The sequence below is a fragment of the Camelus ferus genome, chromosome 16 (assembly GCF_009834535.1).
Source record: "Camelus ferus isolate YT-003-E chromosome 16, BCGSAC_Cfer_1.0, whole genome shotgun sequence".
Lineage (NCBI taxonomy): Eukaryota > Metazoa > Chordata > Mammalia > Artiodactyla > Camelidae > Camelus > Camelus ferus.
This window is the reverse complement of record NC_045711.1, coordinates 42,764,602-42,790,773: the sequence shown is the minus strand read 5'-3', so window position 1 is coordinate 42,790,773 and position 26,172 is coordinate 42,764,602. Positions and strand designations below refer to the sequence as shown.

Here is a 26,172-nt window from a genome sequence, read left to right as displayed (position 1 = left end):
TATTTCGGGGGGGGAGATATAGCTCAAGTGGTACAGCACATGTTTAGCATCCATGAGGTCCTGGGTTCAATCCCCAGTACCTCCTTTAAAAATAAACGAACCTAATTACCTCACCCCCACCAAACTAAAATAATTAAATAACATGATAATAAATAAGTGAAATAATTTTAAAAATAATATATTTCAAATAAGTATAACTCTTTTTAATACTTTTAAACGTGAAAAAAAGTGTGTATGGTAGTTGGCCTAAAGTTTTTGGTATCACCCTCTTCAAGAAAAATGGCTTCCTCAAAAACTAACGTTTTCTCTTGTGCTGTTTCTACCTATCAAAAAACTCACATACACTTATCAATTCTATTAGCCGCTTTCATTTATGCAAAATATGGCTTATAATTTTTCCAACAAATTTTTAAGTCTTTTGTGTATTTCTCAACAAGTAATACTGTTAACATTTCAGCTTAAATGTCCTAAGGCTGACAAATATATCATACATATGTATGGCATTTCAATTTAGATGTTTTACAGACTAATGATTATGTATAACTGCTCCCTATGTTCAAATCTAAAACTAAAACATAGAATTTTTGCTCTTAAAAATTTACTATAAAAGTAACTATACTACAAAACTATTTTATGATACCGTTAAGGATTTTTTTTTAAGCGGGTCATCTACTCACATCCCCTACCTTGCTCCCACTGCATCAACATGAATTATCTTCCTAAACTTCGTCAAGAAAGCCCATGCAAAACACAGACTGAGACATACATGTAATTATAGATTGAAACTAAAATTCGCAACTAGCAAACCAAAAAGTAAACTGACTGGCTAAGCTTACGTCTAAATTCTGATTCTAAAGGAAATATTTCTACAACAGCAAGCGCACAGAAATATCAAAGAACACTACAGAAGAGGGTAATAATGTGTTAGGTTTCTTCCTTGGGAGTGTACTATAGGGACCTGGAGGGGCTAATCTGGAATGCAATGGGCTTTAGAATAGGAAGCTTCAAAACAGCAATGGCAGAGAATTAAAACAAACAATCCAATCCTCTCCAGCCCTCTTCTTATTTTAATCCTACCAACTGAGTCATGTAACTTGCACAATGATACCAAGATATCCCTGCTGTACCGTCCCCAAGTCAGTGAAGAGAAGACGCTTCTCCTTTATTACATCTTCAAAAAGTGAAATCTAAGAATCTGGAGAGGAGAGGGGGGAATCTCACATGTATATGTTGTGTCTGTTTGGGTCGCACGTGTGCCTGCTGTTATTTTTAAATTAATTACCAAATAGTTATGGAATAATGCTTTAAAAGATGGGGGAAATTACGCTTTAGGGTAGCAATAATTCTCTCAAGCAAAGGCCCCTCCCCAGATAATTATTCATTCACTGAGCACTTGTATAACTTGAAGTTGAGAGTAAATTTTTGAGGAAATGTCAAGTGTACCAGGAGTTAACTGCGATGCAAAGAGCAAGCATCACTAAAAACCACATCGCTCCACACCTTACAGTCAATGCCTAGAGGGAGGGAAGACCGCCAGCGCAAAAACAAGCAGACACCTGACCTTGCCCACAAGTCGAACGGTTCTGCACCCCTCCCCCTAGCTTCCCCGGGAGCCACTTCACGCCATCCCAATTGGTCAGTCAGCCTGTTTCAGCACCTGCCTGGCAGTGACAAGGGAATCTCCACGCAAGACGTCAGGGTCTGAAAGGAGGCGGCCTCGGAAACGCGGAGGCCCGGGAGGAAAGGATTCTAAGAAGAAAAGGAGCAGAGGATCTTCAGAGGGATGAGGCCGGGCGGTCAGAGGTTAATGGAGACACGGCTGGGGAAGAGGATGGGGGAGAGGGGAGGGAGGTCTCAGGAGGGCCCAGGGGAGGTTGAGAGGTCGAGGGCAGCCGAAAGAGAAGAGCAAAGGGGCTGGGAGGCCTGGGAGGCCTGGGGATGCGGAGGGAGGACAGCGGGGCGGTAGGGGCAGGGGCTGCAGTGGCCAGGGGCAGCCCCGGCGCGCGGACTCACGTTCTCCCACCAGGAGGATCCGCACGTCTTTTTTCATGTCGGCGGCTCGCAGGGGCCGGTCTCGGCCCGCACGCATGGAGCGGACTCCTGTCTCCCGGAGCGCCCGGCCCGCGGCGCCGCTCTCCCCGCGCGGCCAGCGCCGCCTGCCAGCCTCCCCCGCCGCCCCGCCCGAGCCTCGACCGCCCGGGCGCGCCGCGCCGCCCCCTCGGCTGCTTCCCCGCTCAAGAGCCGGGACAGCGCCAGCTCCGCCTCCTCCGGCTCCGCGGGCGGCGGCGGCGGCGGGGCCGACGGGGCGCCGCGAGGGACAAGCGCCTTCGGAACGCGAACGCTCTCCGGGCCTGAGCTGCGCCCCCGCCGTCAGGCTCGCGGCAGCGCAATTCCGGGGAGTCTGGCCCACTCTTCTCCGAAAAGGGCAGTCAAGCATAGGATTTGGACCAGGAATTGGAGTGGCAGATTCGCTGGTCTGACCCTATTTCTTTTACAAAATAGGAGCAGGAGAAGTTCCTCGTCCAAGGTCACATAGCTAGAACTTGGCTGTGTGATCCAGGGCGGGAATATTCTCACTGGACGAAAAACTCCAGGAAGGCAGCCTGGTTTCCAACAGTTGCCCCCACCTGATTGGACATAGCCTTCAGAAAGTGCTTGATTGAGAAAAACATGACTACTTCCCAGGATCCAGTCCTTTCCACTACCCAAAGCCCGCCACCTTAGCTGCTTTTTATCTGTGATGCTTATAAAACACGATTCTAAATAATGCGATTAGTTTCTACACTATGTATATAATCAGACTCATTTCTTTCTAACCAGTGATTTTTCCTCTCTATGTGGTTTACTTTAGGTAGGGTCTTCTGATACGTCTCTTTATATAGGCTTGCCCAGCGCAGTGCTGGATATACAGGTGGCACTAGATAATCAACTGTTACTGAGTTTTCTGACGTTATAACCTTCATTTCCTGCGACTCTCTCTATTTGAAGGAACTTGTTGCTGTATCTCTAATGCTTAAACGGTGCTTGGCACACAGTGGGACATGATAAATAGAATAAACAAGGAAAAGCTGTCTGTGCACATTATGTCTTTTTTTCTATCTTAAATATTACAAAATGGATTTTTGTACATGAGTGCTGGGTAAAGGCTTTGACATGGGGAATAGGGTTAGGAAGGGGTTAGGAAGAAGAGTTTATTTGTGGGGGGTGGGGACATTGCAGAGATAATGCTTCAAACCTCTTTCATGAATAAAACTGACTTAAAAATCCAGACTCAAGGGCTGAAGGAAGACTACATCCAGAAAGCACTTACAACCAGCACTGTAATGGTTTGGTACAAAAGAAGACCACTAATGTGGGAGGGGGAGCCCGACAGGCCAGAGTGCACCTCCTGCAAGGTGGGTTTCTCTTTACAGCACCTCTCCATCTCTCTATCAGCTTTACTTCTGAAGCTCTGGCCTCCCGCCTTGCCTTGAGCTCTGTGCCCTTCTCACATTAACAGTCCTTCATCAGGAGTTGCTCTGAAATTCTCCTGGAGACCGCACAGTTCAGTGATTAAAAGCAGGGACTCTGGAGTTGGCCTGCCTAAGTCTGAGCCTCAGCTTTGCCAATGACTAGCTGTGTGTCATCAGACACATAGCTTAATATCACTAAGCCCCATCTGCCAAATGGGAATAACGCCTCATGGGATTGTTATAAAGATTAAATGAGTTGCTATAACAGGAAAAGTCTTGGAATAGTGCCTGCTATGTAGTCAGTTATATACAAACATTGGATAAATAAGTTGTGAGAGAAGTGACTGCCAGACACCTCTCTGAGCCTGAGGACAGAGCCACACGATGACACATCCTGCAGCAAAACAAGCCAGAGAATGGAGTTGTTGGCAGTGGAATTTACTGCTGGAATTTATTACAGATTGATTACTGTATATGAAGTAGATCGGATAAAGCCAAGAGGACAGTTTGGTATCTAGAAGACACTAGTGGAATTTTCCTCTAGGATGCTGGGAAGGTGGTCTACCTTCGCAAGACAGACTTCATGCCTCTTCAGTGTGCAGGAGACACTGGGAGGTATCAGAAAAGTACTTTTGCCAGGAGATAAGAGGATCCATCTTTTATGCCTATCAAAGAAGGAACCTGTAACACAGTTCTCTCTGAGTCTTAGGACAGTGGAACACCCAGGGACAGTGGGCTGGCCTGCTGCGTAGAAGATAGAGTGTGTGCTAAATGACTGACATTGGGTGGAACAAGAGGCTGGTCTCCGATTGGTGCGTTAGACATAGTCCTGGGCAGGAAGCCAAGTAAGACGGGTTGGCATGGGTCCCACTCTTTAGACCCGTCTATCTCTGGTCTCTCACATTAAACCCAAAGTGGCATCCATCTTCACTTTTGTTTCCCATTCCTTCCAGGAAGACTTCCTCCTTTCCATGCCAAGACTACTCTGGTGAAGCAGGAAAGTCCAATGCTTTGACATGGAGTATATCTTTAATCGTGCCTTTAAATGCACTTGTTCTTGGCTCATTGGTCAATCATCCATGTCCTCTGCATAGTCACATGTATTGGTCTCTAGAGGACATGGTTTCTGTTTACTTGATTTGGCCAGAAGATACACCACTCAGCACAATTACTGTTAAAAGGCATTTGATGATGATTAACCATACTGAAAGGACATTTTGCCAGACAAGAGACTCATCTGTTAATGAAGTTGCATCCAGTTTCCTTTTTAATTTTCTCAAGCTCCTTTAGATACATATTGTAAAACAAATACCCTCAGTTAAGAGATAATTGATATTCAGAAGCTGCTCAGACCTTCTTGCCCCCAGGTGGCCTGAATTCCCTAATGTCATGGTCTCTGGGGTCCACCTCTAATACTTTGCCAGCTGTGCAACATTGCACAAGTAACACAACCTCTCTGAAAAACGTTAATCCATTCTGCCAAATGGCATTAGCTCACAGGGCTATTTGAGAATTAAATAAAATAATGCAGTAAGGCAATTATCACCCTACTTAACATATAGTATCTGCTCATATATTATCCCTAACAGCTGCATTTTTAAATTTGGAATTCATTTGCTGATTTGCATTATCTTTCCAAGGGCAAATTGATTAGCCTGCCCACCCAAATTGTAAACTCTGAAAGACAAAAATGCATTTAATATATTTTTAATCACTGTAAATTAAAATGTTTGCTGATTTTTTTTAATATTATGTATTTTATGGCTGACTTATTATCGATACCAACCAGTGATTCTCAAAAGGTTTTAGACCATTTCCACAAAACAAAAAATTCCAAAAATAAGTAAATTTATAATTTATCTCTGCAAAGAAATCACCACAATTAAATATGTTCCAAGAAATAATTCAAAAGAATAAATATATATACATATTCTATTTATAGCCTCATTACACAATAGCAAAAAATGGAAAATATACAATTATCGAGGAATAGCTAAATTAAGAAGGACATAAAATTATTGGAACTTTTGCAGTCATTAAAACTAATGACTATTAAAGATATGGAAAAGTATTTACAAAATAAGTGAAAAAAACAGAAATATAAAACCATACATACAATTACAACTATATAAAAACTAAATGCAATATATACATTTATGTCACTTTGCAATTTTCAACTTTTACAAGCATGCACAAATATTAATTGGGTAATGGATGTACACAAATATTAGATGAGAGTACAAAGAAAGAGAAAGTGTGTTACCGATTATGAATTAATTTTTAGTACAATCATCTTTTGTAAAATGTCAAAGTTAATAATATCTTTTAAATAAAAGTAATAGAAATATTTAGAAGAATTGCAATGCTTTAAGTGAGACATTAATGTAGGAGAGCATGTTTATAAAATCATTTAACAAATATTTATTGTTTCCACCATGTGCAGTGTTCTGTATTAGGGGCTAGGGACACAGTTATGAATAACACAGACTTACATGGGAGGCAAGTTGTGGATGAGGAAGTTTGGGCATTCCTGTTTCTCACCAGAATCCTCCAAATCATTCCCTATCTGTCCAAAACCTTTCATAAGAGGCGGCATCTCCTAATCTAAATTTCTCTCTACCTCCTCCCTCCCCACCCCACTGCTAGCCAAAACCAGCCAGACTTGTGTGACTGTGTCCTCCTCCTAGTAATCTGCTTTCCCTGCCTGGCTGTGTTAACAGACAAGCACACAATGCCTTCACCCACCAAAATGCAAATATGCTCAGAAATCTCCCAGGAAAATGACCACGGTTTTAGCTTGAGTGGTCTTATCTTAGCTGCTGCTGCTGCTGGCGAGTCAGCTCTGATCAGACCTAAATTCATTGTGCACATACTGCCATGTTAGACACAGGGACAGTGAAAGACTCCAGTCCCCTTGGTAGAGTCCAGAGCCACTCCAGGGTAGCAGCTTGCAGCTGTGGCTTCCCTCGGGATAAGGCGGGCAGGGGGAGACACTCCCAGCAAACCACACGACGTGCAAAAAGTTCGTGATGTGACACAAAGCAAGGAGGCTGGGGCGGAGGGGGCATGTGTGGGAGGATGACAGGAGATGGAGGCTAGAAGTAGGTGAACATACAGACAGGAAGCAGAACTTTCTTCTGTAGGCATCGGTGAGCACTAAGGAGTTCTAAGCAGGGGAGGGACATGATCTGATTTCCGTTTGGGGAAATTCACATTATTAGAATGAGACTGGATGGGGAGGGGGTTCTGACCAGAGATAGAGGAGCTTGAATTAAAATAATCTGGGAGACGAGTGATCAGAATCTGAACCAGATGGGGGGTGTGGGTATAGCTCAGTGGTACAGTGTGTGCTTGGCATGTGCGAGGGCCTGGGTTCAATCCCTGCTACCTCCATATAAAAAATAAAATTAAAAAATATATACTGAACACTATAGAGTGCAGAGGGAAGGAGGAGGGGCCAGAGTTGAGGTGATTTGAGGAGGAAAAATCCAGTGTCAGAACTTGGTGACTAATTGTACAGAAGGTGGTAAAAGGAAAGCTCCTATAGTAACTCCCATACATTGTGTTTTGAAGACTGTCACTGACCAAAGCCGTAAGGTTTTCTCCCCCAGAGAGTGTTTTTTTTTTTTTTGAAAAATAAAGGTGAAACAATTTCACTGAGCAGGGAAGGAAGACAGTCTTCCACATTGCACCAGACCAGTCTCTTACAATCATGTTTCCCAAAGTGGTGGAATAAGACGGAAGTGTAAATGGTGCAGGGACGTCAGAAAGCGACTCTTGTGGACAGAAAGGTTTCTTTTTTCCATGATCCTTCCATCCTGATTAAGTAAAGGTGAAAGCCTCGTAAATCTTTAATACCTGATAATCTCCTTTTGAGCAAGAGAGAGAGAGACAGAGAGACAGACAGAGAGCCCCAAGTTCAGAAACTTGGACAGACAACGGTACCAAGCTAGACAAATTGTTTGGTTTTCCTTGAAACATACATGTAGGCTCATCCCTCTATTTAAGCCACATGATTCTGGTTTCCATTTATCTGAAGCTTTTAATGTTTCTTTTTAAAATACATGGACCTGAAGGGAGGAAAGTGAGTGAGTTTAGGAAAAATATTAAGTGAAAAATGGTACAGGAGATATGCAAATGTAACAAGAATCATGGCACATGAAAGACTGAAGCTTAGGAAAACTTTTCCTTAAAAAAAACAATAGCTGGAAGATATATCCCTAAACAAAACAAATCTCCAGTATAACCTAAGCATGTGTAATTAAAGAAGAAGATGGCAGTCGTCTGGAAGGACCCAGTGATTAGGGTTTCAAACAATTATGAATGCAGACAAATTTGGGGTTTGAGGCTAAGGGCTTGGCAGGAGTAGGGATAATGACACTGAACATTCTCCCTCTCCTGTCAAAAGCCCCAGCTGCCCTGGAAGAAGGGACTTCTCCCTTGTCAAGAGCAAGAGAGCCTGAGAGGTCTCCCCAGAGCACAGCATTGTCTCATTTTGTGGCAGGGGGAGGGTACAGCTCAGTGGTAGAGCGCATGCTTAGCATGCATGAGGTCCAGGGTTCAATCCCCAGTACCTCCATCAAGAAATAAGTAAGTAGGCAAACCTAATTACCTGCCCCCACAACATACCAAAAAAAAAAAAGTGCAAAAAAAGTCAACTACACTTCAATTTAAAAAAAATTTTTAAAAAGTCTTCCAACTAAACTTGTCCTGGCAGGAGGGTGAGTATAGCTTGGGGGCAGAGCACCTGCTTAGCATGCATGAGCATGCATGAGGTCCTGAGTTCAATCCCCAGTACCTCCATTAAAAAAATTAAATAAAAATAAACTTTTCCAGAAAAAAACGCATTTGAGCAAGGAGAAGCAAGGGACGGATTGATATAACTGTATTAGCGGTTTTCTTGAGCCTAAGAAGGTGATGGCTTCCTACTTAGCAGGTGGTTCTTCTGGGAACCCAAAGCCTGAGACCCCAGTAATGGGCACAACCACTTAGATGTTTGACAGAAGCATCTCCAGATGGGGTGAGCAGCTGCCCCAGGATTCCCTGATGGGAGATCTTTCTGGCCTGTCCATGGGTGGATGATTTCCTCCCCGATACAGTGCAGACCCAACTGAGAAGTCCTTCATCCCCTGGCATTTCAACTTCTGTTCTTCTCCTTGGCAGGATTTTATGTTTCAGGGGGAGGAAGGGTGCTATATCTCACATGGAACGGATAGGCCGACAGAAAACTTGAGACCAAAGCAAAGAAGCCAAGAATGATAACCTTCCTTCCCCACCTTCAAAGGTTCTTGTACTCTGGCTCCAGTGTGGGGAAATCATGTGCCCAGCCAATAAACCCCATGCTGACAGAGGCCCCATTATCCAAACCACCTAGAGGATGGCCTTTAACCAAAGGACCTCAAGAGGCTGAAACCTTGGCCTCTAAATTCTTGGCACTTTTAAAAAGGAAAACATTAAGGTGACTCTGTGTAGAAGATTCAGGTTCCATCACACAGAAAGGGGAAACAGAGAGCCTTTTAACAGTCATCTGGCACAAAGAGAGAGGGCCTGTCCCTGCTTAGATAATCCAAGGCTACCACACTGAGAGCTGCCACCAACAACCAGAAAAAAAGAGCACCTCATGGCTTTAGGCTGTGTCCTATCCAAGTGGAAGGCCGGGCCCTGGTCTCAGCTGGGATGCTGCCAGAGGATGCTTCGGTTAGAGACTTGAGAGTGGGAACACTGAGCTGGCTCCCAACTCTGCCGTGATCAGCTGACCGATCCTGCACAAACCCCTGAACCAGTCCAGGCCCCCCTCCCCTTCCTTGTGTGTTAGCAGAAAGATGATAATACCCCTCATGTGGGGTGGTCATGAGGCTCAGAGAGCAATTGAGCAGATCATGTGGGAGGAATTCTGCTTGCATCTGTTTTCAAGGATACGGATGGAAATTCAGCGTGAAGCTCAAGATGTCAGAGGCCCAGGTGTGCAATTTGAAAATACAGTTCTGTAACCATTGCCCTGGTTATAACCTTGGATGTCACTGTGGCCCGGGCTCACACCCTGACTGCAGCTGGTGAGACTCCAAAGCAGAGGTCTCAGATCCTGACTCCTGGCCCACAGAAGCTGCAAAGTAATAAATGTGTATTGTCTGAAACCACAAAATGTGTGATAATATTGTGTGACACAACAGTGGCATGGTAAAAGAATTTACCAGAGATCAAGTATGGGAATGGTAAAGGAGAATGGTAAAGGAGTAAGAGGGTTAGGGTCCGTGAAGGGTGGTGGGATTTATGGCTCTGATAAGGTGGCTGCAATGAACCAGCCTGAGCTATTGTGACATTAGTAGGCACTACCTAGGGCTGTTAGTTTGTTAGGGGAAACACATCCAGTAAAGAATGTACTTTGTCTGTTGAGGGATCATAGGCAGACATTTGAAAGCCTAGAAATAGGGGGTCGTTGGACTTGGAAGGACATCAGTTGGCCCAACAAATATTTTTATGCAGCCAGTGACAGCGTGCCCTTTCAGTCAACAGGGGGATCCCTAAAATCAATCTCAGTTTCAGTGATTCACTAAGACTCACAGAATTTAGCAAAGCTCTTATACACATGTTTATTACAGTGAAAGGATACAGATTAGAACCAGCATTAGAAGAAGGCACATAGGACAGGGGCTAGGAGACCTCTATTATCCTCTCCCAGGGGAGTCATGGGGACGATGCTTAATTTTCTCTACATGATGTGTGACAACACACACAGAACATTGCCAGCTGGGGAAGCACATCCAAGACTCGGTATCCAAGGCTTCAACTGGCACCGCCCACGTGGCTCACCTTAGATTCCAGCCCCTCCAGAGGTCAAGCTGGCTGGCCCAATGCCCGCAGGTAAATAAATACACTCTTATCAGGCAGGATATTCCAAAGGCTTAGACGTTATCTCCCGTCAAGAGCCTGTCCTTTCTTTGGAGAGTGCAGGGTCTAAACAACCCAAACCTGCCAGAGTTAAACATTTACTTCGAATCCCTGAACTTGGGAAGCGGGATTCTCAAGTCAAATCACCACACTGCTCAAAGGCAATCCATGTGTTTTAACATCCAAGGAACATTTATATGTTTATTTCCCTTATACTCAGAGAGTTTCCGGGATTTAAGCCATACAGCCAAAAGGCAGGGTGCAGAGGAAAGGAGGCAGAGATCGGACACTCATATAGAAGCTTCTCCTGATTGGCCATGGAATAGAAGGCAAGCTTTCCCTCCTCCAGGTCCAGCCAGATGCCCACCACATTAGGTCTGTCTGAGCAGAGAACAGTCTCCTTGGCCATGTGCCACACAGAGAGCTGGCTAGTCCCTTTCCACTCTACACACCAGGAGTCCCTAGTCCTTCCCAGGATCTGGTCACGCCTCATTCCCTGGGAAGCCACCCCAACTGCCCAGTGGCTACAATGCTGAGTGTCCACTTCCCAGTATTGCCGTCCAGATGAGAGGGCCTGGGAGCATAAGGCCTGGCAAGAGGCAAACCTCTCATGACTCCAGGGATAGGGCTGGGGGTAGTGAGATACAGTCACCGTCCGGTGATCCTCGGACACCTCCAGGCTACAGGAGAGGCTCCCTAGGTCAAAGGTTGGACTGATGGCCCCTGGGGAAAAAAATAAGAACATGACCAGCCAGCTCTGACCGTTCATGCTAAGAGGTCCTCAAATCGCAAAAAGCAGCTTTGTATCTTTGAGTGTGATAAAGTTTTACTCATACTGGCTTTAAAACTGGTATATCAGTGGGGAGGGTACAGCTCGGTGGTAGAGTGTGTGCCTAGCATGGACGAGGTCCTGAGTTCAATCCCAAGTACCTCCATTAAAAATAATAATAATAAATAAACCTAATTAACCCCACAAAAAAACAAAAAAACTGGTCCATCAACTTGCAGTTTTCTGTACATACCCCAGATGTCATTCTAGTAACAATTTCCCCCTTTCCCACCTTCATTTCCACTTACCCATGAGCCCTCTTTCAGGAAGCCCTCTGTGAAACCCACCCAGCGTAAGTCACCTCTGGCTCTTCTCAACACCCCTAGTGCTTTACCTGTTCTCTGGTGACACTTAACGTCTTCTACCTGTAGTACAGTGATTGATAACCATGGCTGTTTATATCTCTCCAGTTACACATAAGCTTCCCGATTAAGGGTCATGTCTTACTCATTTGGTATATTTCATACTCTTTCCTTCCTATTAAGGGAGTAACTAATTGCTAACACTCACATAGCGTTTCTACTCTAGGCTCAAACTTACACATATTCCCTCATTTAACCCTCATGACAACCAACCCCACAAGGGAAGTAAGTACTATTATTGTCGTACAGATGAGGGAACTGAGGCTCTAAGAAGTCAACCGACTGGCCCAAGATCACACCACTAGTGAGCATAGCAGCTGGGAGTCAAACCCAAGCAGTCTGGCTCCAGGATCTGTGCTCTCAAGGCCTACTCCAGATTGCGGCAGTGATGGTATTTAAACAGGTTTGGGGGATTGGCAGTTGGTTGTTAAGTGGTGGCCCTGGCATGGATGTCCAAAGGTTGCCTGGGTTCTGAATGCTCATGGGTCTGGCTTAACCTGGAATTTGGGAATGTTTAACCCCTTTCGTCTTTGTAATCGGCTCCCCATGGGGAGGGACCAAGTCTAGGGGCACTAGCCAAGGAGTGAGCCCAGCAGCAGAGAGATAGATACAGCAAGCTTCTGCAGCTCCTCTCTGCAGCTGGCCAAACCCAACTTTTAAGCAGACCACATACTTACACTGAGCAAACGAGGAGGTCCTCTTGGGTGCAAGGTGGCTCTGGACAGGCAGTGGGCATGAGGAGGAAGACGGAGCTTCCGGAAGTTCAACTAAGGAATCTAAAAAATTGGGATGGGAAGAAAGTCACATCAAAAAAAAAAAAAAAAAAGTCAAATAATTTGCAGCAACATGGATGGACCTAGAGATTATTATACTAAGTGAAGTCAGACACAGAAAGACAAACATCATATAATATTACTTATGTGTGGAATCTAAAAAAAATGGTATGAATCAACTTACTTACAAAACAAAGAGACTCACAGACATAGAAACAAACTTATGGTGCCAAAGGGGAAGGCAGGGGAGGGATAAATTAGGAATTTGGGGTTAGCAGATACAAATTACTACATATAAAATAGATAAACAACAAGGTCCTACTACATAGCACAGGGAACCATATTCAATAGCTTGTAATAACCTATAATGAAGAATATGAAAAAATATATACATATGTGTATAATTGAATCATTATGCTGTACACCACAAACTAACACAACACTGTAAATCAACTATACTTCAATTAAAAAAAAAACAACACTGCAGAGAAGTAAATGCAATAGAAAGTGAATACTGTTCACACCCCGCCCCGAAAGTTCTGCTTCTCTCTATGGAATTCATGATTGTTAATAGCTTGGTGTTTATCCTCTAAAAACTTTTCTATGACTAAGATGCAACTTTTTATTCATTAGGGTTTATAAAGTTTATTTGGTGGTTTCAGTGTCTATGTTTGCTCTTGCAGAAAATTTTCTCAGAATTAAAATGTTTGGTATTTATTTAAAAAAAAAGGAAAATAGAAGTTATCCACACATTGCCATCAACACACAAAGCTTGTCTTCCTCATCATGAGCAGAGTTTTGAGTGCCAGGGATTGATCAGGCACTATATCCAGCTTAGGGATGTCCAGCCCCATGTCCTTACCTTTTACTGTCTGTTTCCCAACTATGTTCTAAGTTCCTTGCTGGCAGAGACCTTGTTCGTGTGCATTCTAAGCACAAGCCCAGCATCAGGTGCATATGAATGTTTCATGTATATTTATCAAATAAGTTAACCAACATGGTTCCAGGGGTTCACATCACCCTGACACCCAGAATATCCATGGCCCCCAGGTCAATTCTTTAAACTGTTGTACAATTGGGGGCCATGAGTTGGCATGAGATTCATTACAAATGCTGATACCTAATTCCCTCTCAATGTGCTGAAGTTTAATTGTTACCTTAAAGCTACTGTGTGCTTGCAATGACCATAGTAGGTAGGAGAAGAGAAAGGAAGGGAAATGCTAGAGCATGGACCGTGAAGGTGAACTCTTCCCCCATCTTGAAGAGACAGCAGCACAAAGTGAACCTAAGAGTCAGACTGAAAAGAGACAAAGACCCTCTAAGGTTGTGGGCTGTGGACAGTTTAGATCATGAGAGTAGGAGAGCTGCCCTCCAAGGAGCCGTGCTCAAAATCCAGGTGGGGACCACTGTTCTTCTACCAAGCTGATACGGTTTTTATTTATCATCAATCATAACTTTTTTAAAAGTTTGCAAGAACTGCTGGTTACTTACTTCTTAGCTAACGTATTTTTTCCCCTATGGATCGGGAAAGTAATCTACACTTGACTGGTTGGTTCTTAAAGATACCTAGAAAAAAATATACATGATGTCCATTGATAAACACTGAGTAGCTATTAAATAAAACACTGGCAACTCTTAAATACATGAAGTATCTTGATATGTTCATCTCTCTGGATATAAACTCAGTAACTTACCCATTGACTATGATAGGCTTTGTGAAAGAAGAAAAAATAATGCTTTATTAAACAGTCGATTTTATAGAAATATGTGTTACATAAACTTAATTACTGAGAAATTGCTTTATAATAGAATCTAAAGAATCTCATTTCTCTACTAACAGAATAAACCACAGGCTTTTTTTTTTTTAAAGTAGCCAAGATCCCTTGGGAATTTAAAATAATTTAATAATTTCAGGAACAAGTCTTTTACAGCATCTTTCTGTTTAAGTAAAATTGTTCTGCAAAAAAATTACTGTTGACCAGTGAAGGTCCATTTATAAGCGGATCTTTTCAATTAATATACAAAAATATACATGTAGAACACTATGTGCAAGATTTGGATTGAAGTGGATAGCCTGTCCTTACATAAGCATAAGGTGAGTGATATTTAATATAAAATTAATAATGGGTTAGTTTCCTGTCTCTTCCTCTCTCAGCCTATCATCACAGGTAAGTATTTTTTTAATGTAACGTTTCTAATACTGTATTATGATTATGACTGTAATACTGAATGCCATAAAAATTTTAGAACGATTCACACATTAGTGTATAGACTAGGCTACTGGGAAGTTACCGTATTGATTACACTAGGCTACCATAAAGCAAGCATATTGCTGCTGCTTTGTTATCAATGCATGAATAGTTACACCTGTAAATAAATATGAATTTCTTTTTCATATTATCTTGTCATATATATATATATATATATATATATATATATATATATATATATATGTCATACATATATATACTTTTACAAAATTTGTTATTACACACTGGATCATTTTGGCAGGCAGAAGAAACCTGACAGTGAACTCTAACTAATCTGCATGAAAGATAAATCACAATGGTTGGGGAAAAAAAATTACAGAAGAAACAGAAAGAAAAAGGGAAGAGGGAAAAAAGGGAAAGATAGCATTCGTTAAATGTAGTAAGTCTGCACAAGTCACTACCACTTGAACAGTTTCATTTACCTGAAGGAAGAGGCAGGGGAGAAGAAGGGGGCGGGGACTGGCAGACAGCCTGCCCCATGTGACCTACATACTGGTAGCTCCCGGAGGCTGTGCTTGTGCAAACCGTTGTGACATCAGTGGCTGTGGCTGCTGCCCAGACCAGCCTATCCCGCTGACCCTCTGGCCAGGGCTCTGTGAACATCTCCCAGCCCTCTAAGTGCCAGCACCGTGTTATCTTTTGACTTCTGATGTCTAGTGTTACTAATATGTATAACATCTGCAGTGTTTTTTTAAACTTTATTTATTTATGTATTTGTTCTATGCTACCATATTTTGGTTATTATAAAACAAATTGACTGTACTTTAAAATAAAATAAAATAAAATAAAATAAAATAAAATAAAATAAAATAAAATAAAATAAAATAAAATATTGGCTATATTCCCCACATTGTACAGTACATCCTTGTAGTTTATTTTATACCTGATAGTTTATGCCTCTTAATCCTCCACCTCCATCTTGCCCCTCCCCCTTCCCTCTCCCCACTGGTAACCACTAGTTCTTTCTCACATGCATCTACAGTGTTTTTTTTTTAAATCATATAAGACAATATTGATGTAGGTACTGACAGATGATTCACCTCATAAACAGAGGATATAAACTTACGGTATAGATAAATGCAGTACAGTACTAGAAATGTATTGTCAATTCCTTAAGCTTTTCTTAATAACATTTTTTTCTACCTTACTTTATTGTAATGATACAGTATAATAAAACATAAGAAATATGTTAAGAAATATAAATAAATATGAATAAAAATAAAACATAAAAATTAATTAACTGTTTATGTTATCAGTAAGGCTTCTGGTCAACAGTAGGCTGTTAGTAGTTAAGTTTTGGGGCAGTCAAAAGTTATACTCAGATTTTTGGCTGCACAAGGATTTGGTGCCCTTAACCCCCATATTGTTCAAAGGTCAATCGCACTCCCCAACAATTAAATTCTTATTACAAATAATCACCCCTGCTGGGTAAGCTGCACCAAAATGCTTATCAAAACTTTATTAGTTTTGATCTCCTGGAAAGTTGTCCAAAATGCAAATCCTTGGGGCTTGCTGCCAGAGATGCTAACTCAATAGTCTCGCAATGAGCCCTGGATTCTGCATTCTTATCAGTGTTACAGAGAGTTCTGGGCCACACCTTGAGAAACCCTGTTCTGTCTAGGTTGTGTGATTGCCATGGCGGGTCATGGTGTACTTACACATGGTCAAAGGAAATCATTGTGAGGCAGTCAAATTACTTAGCAGCTGTTAAAGTGCTGACCTGAAGGGAAATTAATCTATTGTCTTAAAAACAACTTGTGAGAACTTCTGGGAATGATGTTTCAGGAAATGGATATATTCAGATCTTCTGTTTTCAAAATGTCCTGGACTGGCTCAAATAAGCAAAATCAAAATAACCACAGAGAAAGAACGATATTGTATTTGCTAAGGCATACTTGAATTTTCTAAGTTAAATTTTAAAAATACCTAATATGTATACTTAAGTCCTCAAAAAGTTAAAAACAGAATTACCATACGATCCATCATTTTCCACTTCTGGGCATAAATACAAAAGAGGAAGCAAGATCTCAAAGAGATATTTATACACCCGTGTTCATGGCAGCATTATTCACAATAGCCAAAGGGTGGAAGCAACCCAAATATCCACCAATGGATGAATGGATAAACAAAATGTGGTAGATATATGTATACAATGGAATATTATTCAGCCTTAGAAAGGATGGAAATCCTGACACAGTCTACAACATGGATGAAACTTGAGGACATTATGCTAAGTGAAATAAGCCAGTCACAAAAAGATAAATACTGTATAATTCCACTTACATAAGCTATTTGGAGTAATCAAACTCATAGAAACAGAAAGTGGAATGGTGGTTGCTAGGGCCTGGAGAAGGAGGGTACAGGAATTTACTACTGAATGGCTATACAGCTTCAGTTTTGCAAGATGAAAAAGTTCTGAAACTTGGTTGCACAGTACTTAACACTACTGAACTGTACACTTAAAAAGGGTTAGGATGGTGGATTTTGTTATATGTGTTTTATCACAATCGGAAGTTAAAATTAAAAATGCATACTTAAATAATCATGAACAGTCATAACTTTTCCCAAGAAATCACGTTTCTCCAGTTGAATAAGGAGTAACATTTCAATCAGAGCAACACCATTAAATATAAAAATGTTACAAAAGATATGTCTCTAAAGTGGTGTTATGTAAATATTATTACTTAATACACCAGAAATTGACACACCATTGTAAACTGAGTGTAACTCGATAAAAAATAAATAAATAAAATAAATTAAAAATACAGGGACCAGCCATGTGGATAAAAAATTCACTAGGGCACATGCTAGGATAAATTTCAAATGGATCAGAGATTTTAAATACAAAATGTGAAACCAAAGATTTAAATATAAAAGTGCATAAACACACATACCACCTGGGGTAGTGAAGTTTTCTAACTAAAACTTAAACTCTAGAAGCCATAGAAGAAAACACTGATAAAACTTACTGCTTGGAAATATAAAAATGTCTATATGGCATTCTAAAACCCACGCTAAAAAGAATCAAAAGATAAATGGCAAATTGGAGAACAAAATTTGCAATTCATATTACAGACAAAAGGCTAATCTCACTGGTTTACAATGAGTTCCTAAAAATCAAAATTTTAAAGGACCAACAACATAAGATAGAAGTAGACAATTCATGCAGAAATGCAAATTAAAAGTTCCATACACTCATATATCACTTTTTTTTAACCCTTTAGGTTGGAGGAAAAACATTATAAAAGTTTGACAGCACATTCTGTTGGCAGGCTGTGGGGAGAAACATTTCTTCTGTAAGAGTGTAAATCAGTATAAACAATCAGAGAGCAGTTTGGCAATGTATATCAAAATTACAAATGAATTTGCCCTGTGACCCAGAAATCCTTTCTGGCAATTTAGCCTACAATTATACCTGCACCTATATAAAATGATGTCTGTACAGTTATTGATTTCAGCATTGTTTGTAATTATAAACAATTGGAAGCAACCATGCATCCATCAGGAGAAGGCTGGATAAATAAATCCCTAAATTGGAATATTATGTAGCTTTAAAGAGAAAATGCTTGAGGTACTGATTTGTAAAGGTATCAAGATACACTAAGTAAAAAAGAAAAGCATAATGCAGAACAGTGTATATACTATGCTACCTTTTGTGTAAAAAGTATATATTGGGGATGATAAGAATATAAAATTTATGTTTGCTTGTACCTGCACAAATAAATTCTGAATATGTACTTAAGAAAACTAGTTAAAGGTGGTTAACTGAGATGGGGGAAAAGAGGAATTGGACAAAGTGGGAAAGAGACTTTTATTGTATGTCTTTTTATATTGTTTGGATATTGATTTTTGAATTAAAAATTTTAAATTTACTCGCCAAATTTAAAACTTGATTTTGTTTTATTTTTTTTATTTCATTTTTTAAATGAAGTACGGTCAGTTACATTGTGTCAGTTTCTGGTGTACAGCACAATGTCCCAGTCATGAATATACATACATTCATTTTCATATTCTTTTTCATTAAAGGTTATTAAAAGCTTGATTTTAGATTTTAAATTAGGAATCCAATGTAAATTTAGGAGCACACAGGAACCAAGAGGGCACTTATTTCTGTGAGTCTGTTTTTGTTTTGTAAATATGTTCATTTGTGTCATTTTTTTAGATTCTACGTATAAGTGATATTTCTTAGATAATTTCTGAAACAACTGATAAACTGTGCTTTAACTGGTTTCCTTAAGAAACTTTTCCCAAGGGATTATATCTCTCCATTTAAATAAGAAACTTTATAAGCAGAGCAAGATGGTTTAATTATTTAAAAGCTCTAAGAGATATGTCTCTAAAGTACAGAAAGCTGGCAGGAAGACCAGAATGCTTGTCTACGGGGCAGGTGTGAACTGTTTTCAGTCATAACCAGGGGACAATAGAGAACCTACAGAGTTAGGACAAAAAGGTTCTTTTCTACATTGTTACTATTTAATATTAACACACTCGCTAGAGATTACAGTTGAATAGAATTTATCAAGAACTGTTTACAAAGTTGCATGCTTTGTTCATAAAGACATTTACTAGTGGAAAAAAGTTGCCAATTTCTGAATTTCCTCAGGTAGATAACACAGATGGGCGGTGAGCTAGCAAAATCAGGCCGAAGTTCTGGATTTATAGGTCTTAAAAAACACATTTCTATCTATTAAGGGCCTGTGTTACATCATAGGTCCAGGCAGGTCCAAAAACACATCCAGCCACAAAAATACCTCGGCCCACTCCTTCCTCATTTGCATCACAAGGATAAGGCTGCTGGGCTCTGGGATCCTGTTCCCAAAAAACAAAGTCATGGAATGCTTCCCCAGCATCCATATTTAAACCTCCTCTACCAAATAAAATGCACTTACCCTGCATTTGTTCTTCAAGGGCCTCTTTCCACGTGAAGTTTTCTCGTAATTTTTCCTGGATCTCTTCAAGGTCACGCAGAATGTCTCCCATTTTCCCATCAGGTGTGTCGGAAGTCACTAGTTTTGGAGAAGCCAAGGAAAGGTCCACCCCACCTGACAAAGCCTATTGATAAATAATTAACAACAACAACAAAAAAACATGGATGGACTTAGATATTATCATACTAAGTGAAGTAAGCCAGAAAGAGAAAGACCAATACCATATGACATCACTTGTATGTGGAATCTTAAAAAAAATGACACAAACAATGAAACTTATGGTTGCCAAAGGGGAAAGAAGAGGGGAGGAATAAAATTAGGAGATCAGCATATACACATTACCAGACATAAAATAGATAGTAAGGACCTACTGTATAGCACAGGGAACTATATTCACTATCTTGCAATAACCTATAATGGAAAAGAACCTGAAAAAGAATAGATAAATATATGTATAACCGAATCACTCTGCTGTACACCTGAAACTAACACAACACTGTAAATCAACTATACTTAAAATTTTTTTAAGTCCAAAAAATAAAAATAAAAAAGAATGAAGTTATGAAAAAAAGCAAACTTACAGATGTAGAGAACAAACTAGTGGTTACCAGTCAGAAGAGGAAAGGGGGCATTGGGGGCGGAATGGCAGGTCCAAGCTATTGGGTGTATTGGCAGGTTATGAGGACGTATTGTACAACACAGGGAATACAGACAATGTTTTGTAATAACTGTAAATGGAGTGTAACCATTAAAAATTGCACCAAATTTTTTTAATTAAAAAAAATAATAATAATGTAGTAGTCGACTGTGTCAAAGGCTGCTGAAAGGTCAATGAAGATAAAGAGCTAGAATGTCCGCAGGATTTGCACAGAGGTCACTGGTGATCCCAGAGCTGGGTAGGTAGAGTGATAAGGATGGAACCTAGCCTGCTTGAAGCTTCCCTACCTCACCTCAAGCCTTCCAAACTCCCCATCATCCATGTTTGGTAGTGAAGAGCAAGGGAAATGACTGAGATTTACTGCTTCCTTTAACTGCAAACATATTCACGTTGCTCCCTCGGGGTCCTGGGGAGCTGCCCATAGCCCCGCCCCCTGGCCCTTCCCTCCCTCTCCCAGATGAGCCTACCTCAGCCAGGATGCTCACTTGATTGTCTGCTCCAGATTCTGGGATGTGTCTCTGCCTCTGAAGGCTCCTGACAATATCTACAAGCTGTTCCACCAGCTCTGCCAGCTCCCTGCCAACTTCTGCGATGCTCTTGTGTGCCTCCACCTTTAAAAGAGCAAAGCAGAACGCAAAGCTGGATGCAGGAGCCAGCTCTACACAGAGGGAGCTGTAAACGCTGGATAAAGGAAGCAGGCAAGGAAGTGACAAAAATGTACTAGAAGGTAGGGAGGTAAACTCCCTGGAACTTTTGCATGCCCATTTCCCCCCGCTGGTTGTCTAGTGGCCATATCAGGGAACCAGAGTTCATCTATGGGATAGGGGGACTGGAGTGAAGCATGAAGAGAAGCCTAGGGGTCATTTTGAACAGGGGAAGTCAGAGAGGAAATGGGGTGAGAGCCTGGAGATTTGGCAGCGGAGGTGGTGGCTGATAATGTGAGTGGAAGGGATTTGGCTCAGGAGTGAGCTCCACTCTCACCTCTGAATCATCCTGTGTCTTCATCACTCCTTTCAGAAATGAAAGTGACCATCCCTCCTTCTCTTCAACAGTGAAAAAGATTTACTGTGAAAGGATCTTGGAGACTCTAAAGTGATGTAGAGATGAAAGCTCTTTTTGTTTGTTTATGGACATCCTTCACATTTAAAGAAACATTCTGACGAGAATGCTAAACAACTCCACTTAAAGAGCTTAATCTGCTCAGCTGCCAGGTTGGGAGTGGGAGGAAGTTTTGCAGCCAACATATTCTGGCAACAACCTCAAGACCTGGTGACAGTCATCAGAAGCAGACGGGGCCCAGACCTCCATGGAGAACTTTGCATTACCTCCAAAGGGGGTCCTACACAGAGCCACAGCAATACAAGATGTTCATCAACTCTAAATAAAGCAGTTTTTAATAACTTTTTTGGGACATTTTTCATTTTTAAAATTATGGAACCTCAAAAACTGGAGCCAGAACCTTTTTCATCTTTGAGAATCACTAATGTGTCTCAAAATAGCATATGTTTTGGAAGTTTATAATCAGGCTATTTTATAGAGGGAGGTGACTGCCTACCAGTAACACTGTCTGCTCTTAAATTTTCAGGTCTCCAAAATACACAGGCAGCTAGAATTCTGTAGTGGACCCTTATCCAGGCACCTGAGGAAATTAAGAACTTTAAAAAATAAGTGTGTTGATTTTTCTGTCCATAAAAGAAATGCACACTCACTGTGGTGAATTTAGAAAATGCAGAGAATGTGATAGAAGAAATGTTTTAAATCATCCAATATCCTACCATCCACAGACAATTGTTTTAATTTAAAAGCCAATGGAAGAACATGAAAACGAATATAGGTATGTTCTTATATGACTTAAGTATTGTGCTGTACACCAGAAATTGACACAACATTGTAAACGGACTATACTTCAATTAAAAAAAAATATTATATATATATAAAGCCAATGGAAAATATATTCAGTCACTATAAACTATGTTAATAAAGAGTTTTAAGGAACTAAGAGATAATGCTGTATTTATAATCAAAAAGAAGACAACAGCCTTATTTATAGTGGGGAAAAAATGGAAGCAACCAATATACCCATCAAAAGGTGAATAGATAAACTGTGGTATGGCTATGTAATGGAATATTATTCAGCAATAAAAAGAAATGAGTTATCAAGCCACAAATCGTAATTTTGCTTAGTGAAAGAAGCCAGGCTAAAAAAAGCTAGATGCTGTATATTTCCAAGTATCTGACACTCTGGAAAAGGCAACACAAAAAAGATAGCAAAGAAATCAGTGGTTGCCAGGAGTTGGGGTGGGGGTATACAAAGAGATAGAGCACAGCGGGTTTTCAAGGCAGTAAAATTGTTATACTGTAACTGCAGATACATGACTTCATGCATTTGTCAACACCCATAGGACTGTACAACATGAAGAGTGAACCCTGATGTAAACTATGGATTTTAGTTAATAATAATTCATGAATTTTAAAAAATGTACCAAACCAATGCAAGATATTAATAATAAAGGAATCTGGGAGGGGTATATGGGGACTTTCTGTTCTATCTGCTCAATTTTCTGTAAATCTAGAACTGCTCTAAAAAACAGTCTATTAATTAAATTTTTAAAAAGAGGAGTGGGCTCTTTTATAAGTTCTTTTACCCTCCACTGTCCGCCAACACACACACACACGCACACACACAAAACAAGGAACAAGCAGAAACTGTCAGAACCAACTTTGTCAGAACTCGGGAAAACACTGAATCAAAAAAGAGCAACCTGGGGGGTGGGGGGTTTGGCTCAGTGGTAGAGTGCGTGCTTGGCATGCATAAGGTCCTGGGTTCAATCTCCAATGCCTCTATTAAGGGTAAAAAAAATTTTTAATTAAAAAAAAAGAGCAATGTGGCAGTAGGAAAGTTATGTGGTGTTTTGACTTGCCCCTGCCCCAGTCCCCCCCTGGCTCAGTGACAGGATTGAAAATTCCCAGTGTGAAACCCTAGTCCCAGTTCCTGAAGGAGCAGAGCAGACCTTTTTCACAAATCTGTATGTCTGTTCCAACCCGGCTGGGGGCTGCCTGAAGGAATGACACAGGGTACTCATACTTGTTTCACCTAACTTGGAGCTTGGACCAGAAAGGTGGTGAGCATTTCCCAAAAGTGCTGCAAGCAAGATAAACTTGCAGGTGTCTGGGGCAAAGACTGCAGCCGAAACAGACAATAGACTTAAGTTCCAGGAGCAAAAGTTGGGGAAAATTGGAATCCTCCTACTTTGTTAGTGGGAATGCAAAATATCATTGTTGCTGTGGCTGTTCCTCAATAAGTTAAACACAGAATTACCATATGACCAACCAATCCCACACCTACCCAAAAGAACTGAAAATAGCAACTCAGATTCTTGTATACCAATGTTCAACGCAACGTTACTCCCAATAACCCAAAGATGGGAACAGTCCAAATGTCCATCGATGTATGAATTGATAAAAAAAAAAGTGGTATAATCATACAAGGGAATTAGTATTCAGCCACAAAAAGTAATGAAGTTCAGATATATGCTACAACATGAATGAATCTTGAAAACATTATGGCAAGAGAAAGAAGCCAAAGCCAGAAACAAAGGGACAAATATTGTATGATTCCACTTGTCTGAAATATTCAGAGTAGGCAAATTCATAGAGACAGAAAGTAGATTAGACTTAAAAAAAAAAAAAAAGCTAAAAATAGATTTACCATATGATCCAGCAATCCCACAATCCCACTGCTGGGCATATATCTGGAGAAAACTCAAAAAGATACACACACCCCAGTGCTCATAGCAGCACTATTTACAATAGCCAAGACATGGCCACAACCTAAATGTCCATTGACAGATGAATGGATAAAGAAGATGTGGTATATATATACATATATATGTGTATATATATATATTAGAATATTATTCAGCCATAAAAAAGAATGAAATAATGCCACTTGCAGCAACATGGATGAACTAGAGATTATTATGCTAAGTGAAGTAAGCTAGAGACAGAAAAATAACATGTATCACTTATATGTGGAATCTAAAAAAAATGACGAACTTATTTGTAAAACAGAAATAGACTCACAGACATAGAAAACAAACGAAAACAAACTTACTGACTACTAGGGAGGAAAGGGGCTGAGGAGGGATAAATTGGGAGTTTGGGATTTGCAGATACTAACTGCTATATATAAAATAGATAGACAGCAAGATGGGGAAGATAGAGCTTAGTGGTAGAGTGTGCGCTTGGTATGCACAAGGTCCTGGGTTCAATCCCCAATACCTCCATCAAAAAAACTTAAATAAATATAGTTACCTCCCCCCGTGAAAGCAAAAACAATAAAATAGATAAACAACAAGGTCATATTCTATACTCACTATCTTGTAATAACCTTGAAAAAGAAAAAAAAGTAAATATATGTAATATGTAAGAGAATCACTATGCTGTACACCAGAAACTATTACAACACTATAAATCGACTATATTTCAATTTTTTAAAAAAATATAGATCAGAGGTAAAAGGGGCTGGAGGGAGGAGGAGTGATAAATTATTGCTTCATGGTTACAGATTTTTCTGTTTGTGGTGATTAGTTTTGAAACTAGATGGTGGTGATGGTTGCACAACATTGTAAATATCACACCACTGAATTGTAAATTTTAAAATGGTTAAAATGGCAATTTTTATGTTACATATATTGACACAATAAAAAAAAAAACTTTCAGAGAGACAGACTACAGAAAGGCTGGAAAGATGTGGAAATAGGTCAGGGTGTAAAGCACCGAAGTTGATAGGATTTCTTCTACTTATTTTTCTGAACTTTCCAAAGAACAGGTTCCACCTTTAGCCTGAGAAAACTAATGTGAAAGTAGACAAGATCGGAAAGGGAAGAGCGAAGAGCGCCATGGGGGGAACGGAGCGCCGGAGGCGCGGATGGACAGGTGGCAGAGGGGAGCGGCGGGTCGCGCCTCCCTACCCGCAGCTGCGCGGTGCGGCGCGGGGGCCTGGGCGCTGGGTCACGGGCCGGGCTTCCGGCCTCCAGCTCGCGCACCGCCCGGCTGTATTTGTCCGCCAGGTCCTGCAGCATCGTGTTCTTCCGCAGCTCCAGCGGCTGCGCGGCGCCCTCACGGCAGGTGGGGCAGGACCAGCGGCGCCCGGAGCTCCACAGGCCCATCAGGCATTTGCGGCAGAAGCTGTGGCCACAGGGCAGCGTGGCGGGCCAGGCCAGCAGCTCCTGACAGATGATGCAGCCCAGGTCGTCCTCGGCCAGCCACACGGGGATGGCCGGGCCGCTGTCAGGGCCCGCCATGGTCACCAGACCGCCCCGCCCTACCCCGGGGCGCACGGAAGTCAGGGCCACGCCGGGACAGCCGGCCCGCGCGACGTCTTCTCTGGCTCCTCCTTCGCTCTCCCTCTCCCATCCTCCTTCGCTGCATCCTGGACCCACCCTTGTTTCCTTTGTCCAGTCCTGCTGAAAGCTGACTTAGAGCCCCCACCACGCAGCCCGCGGCGCTTTTGGGGCAGTGCTGCCCTCCGTCACAGCTCGCCCTAAGCCGCTAGGAACGCGCTGGTGTCCCAGAGATTTCCTTTAGCTTGATGTCTCCCACCCCCGCCCCATTAAAATGCAACTCTGACAACTCTTTTGAGAGAAGAAAAAGGATCGGATTCGATTCAAGAACTCTTATAAGGGGGGGAGGGTATAGCTCAGTGGTAGAGTGCATGCCTAGCGTGCGTGAGGTCCTGGGTTTAATTCCCAGTAACTCTACTAAATAAATAAACCTAATTACCTCCCTCCATTAAAAAAAAAAGAAGAAGAAGAAGAAGAACTCTTAATGAGAATGCGCCCACTAGGTGTCATCCAGCCACTCCGACAAGTAGTGAGGGATTAAGGAATACCCGGTGCACATAGCTGGGAAACAAAAAATACCGATGTTCGGGCTCCACTCACAGAGGAGACTGGTTTCATCGTCTCGGGTGGATCCCCTGCGCAGATATTTTTATAAACCTCCTCCAGA

General features: G+C 41.4%; 2 protein-coding genes across 13 annotated transcripts in view; both read right to left on the bottom strand.

The window, feature by feature from the left end:
- Positions 1–2,291, bottom strand: part of RHOT1 (ras homolog family member T1) — a 54,564-nt gene extending 52,273 nt beyond the window's left edge. For 2 of the 10 annotated variants that reach the window (XM_032457692.1, XM_032457696.1), the window contains exon 1: positions 2,014–2,288. In XM_032457692.1, the coding sequence (XP_032313583.1) occupies positions 2,014–2,089 (76 nt within the window). In that variant the 5' untranslated portion in view covers positions 2,090–2,288. Of the gene's footprint in view, positions 1–1,657; positions 1,750–2,013 lie in introns of all 10 variants that reach the window. The other 8 variants (XM_032457700.1, XM_032457699.1, XM_032457691.1 and 5 more) reach the window with 8 other exon arrangements.
- A 2,852-nt stretch (positions 2,292–5,143) lies between these two features.
- Positions 5,144–25,581, bottom strand: RNF135 (ring finger protein 135). 3 transcript variants are annotated; one of them, XM_032457683.1, is made up of 5 exons: positions 25,134–25,581; positions 20,646–20,771; positions 19,464–19,626; positions 12,209–12,307; positions 5,144–11,063 (listed from the first exon to the last, which is right to left on the bottom strand). In XM_032457683.1, the coding sequence occupies exons 1-5, from the start codon at positions 25,464–25,466 to the stop codon at positions 10,534–10,536; spliced, it is 1,251 nt and encodes a 416-aa protein (XP_032313574.1). In that variant the 5' UTR covers positions 25,467–25,581; the 3' UTR covers positions 5,144–10,533. The 3 variants fall into 3 exon arrangements, with proteins under 3 accessions (XP_032313574.1, XP_032313573.1, XP_032313575.1); XM_032457682.1 differs by having other exon boundaries at positions 20,628–20,771; positions 25,134–25,577; XM_032457684.1 differs by lacking the exon at positions 20,646–20,771 and having other exon boundaries at positions 25,134–25,580.
- Positions 25,582–26,172: the final 591 nt, after the last annotated feature.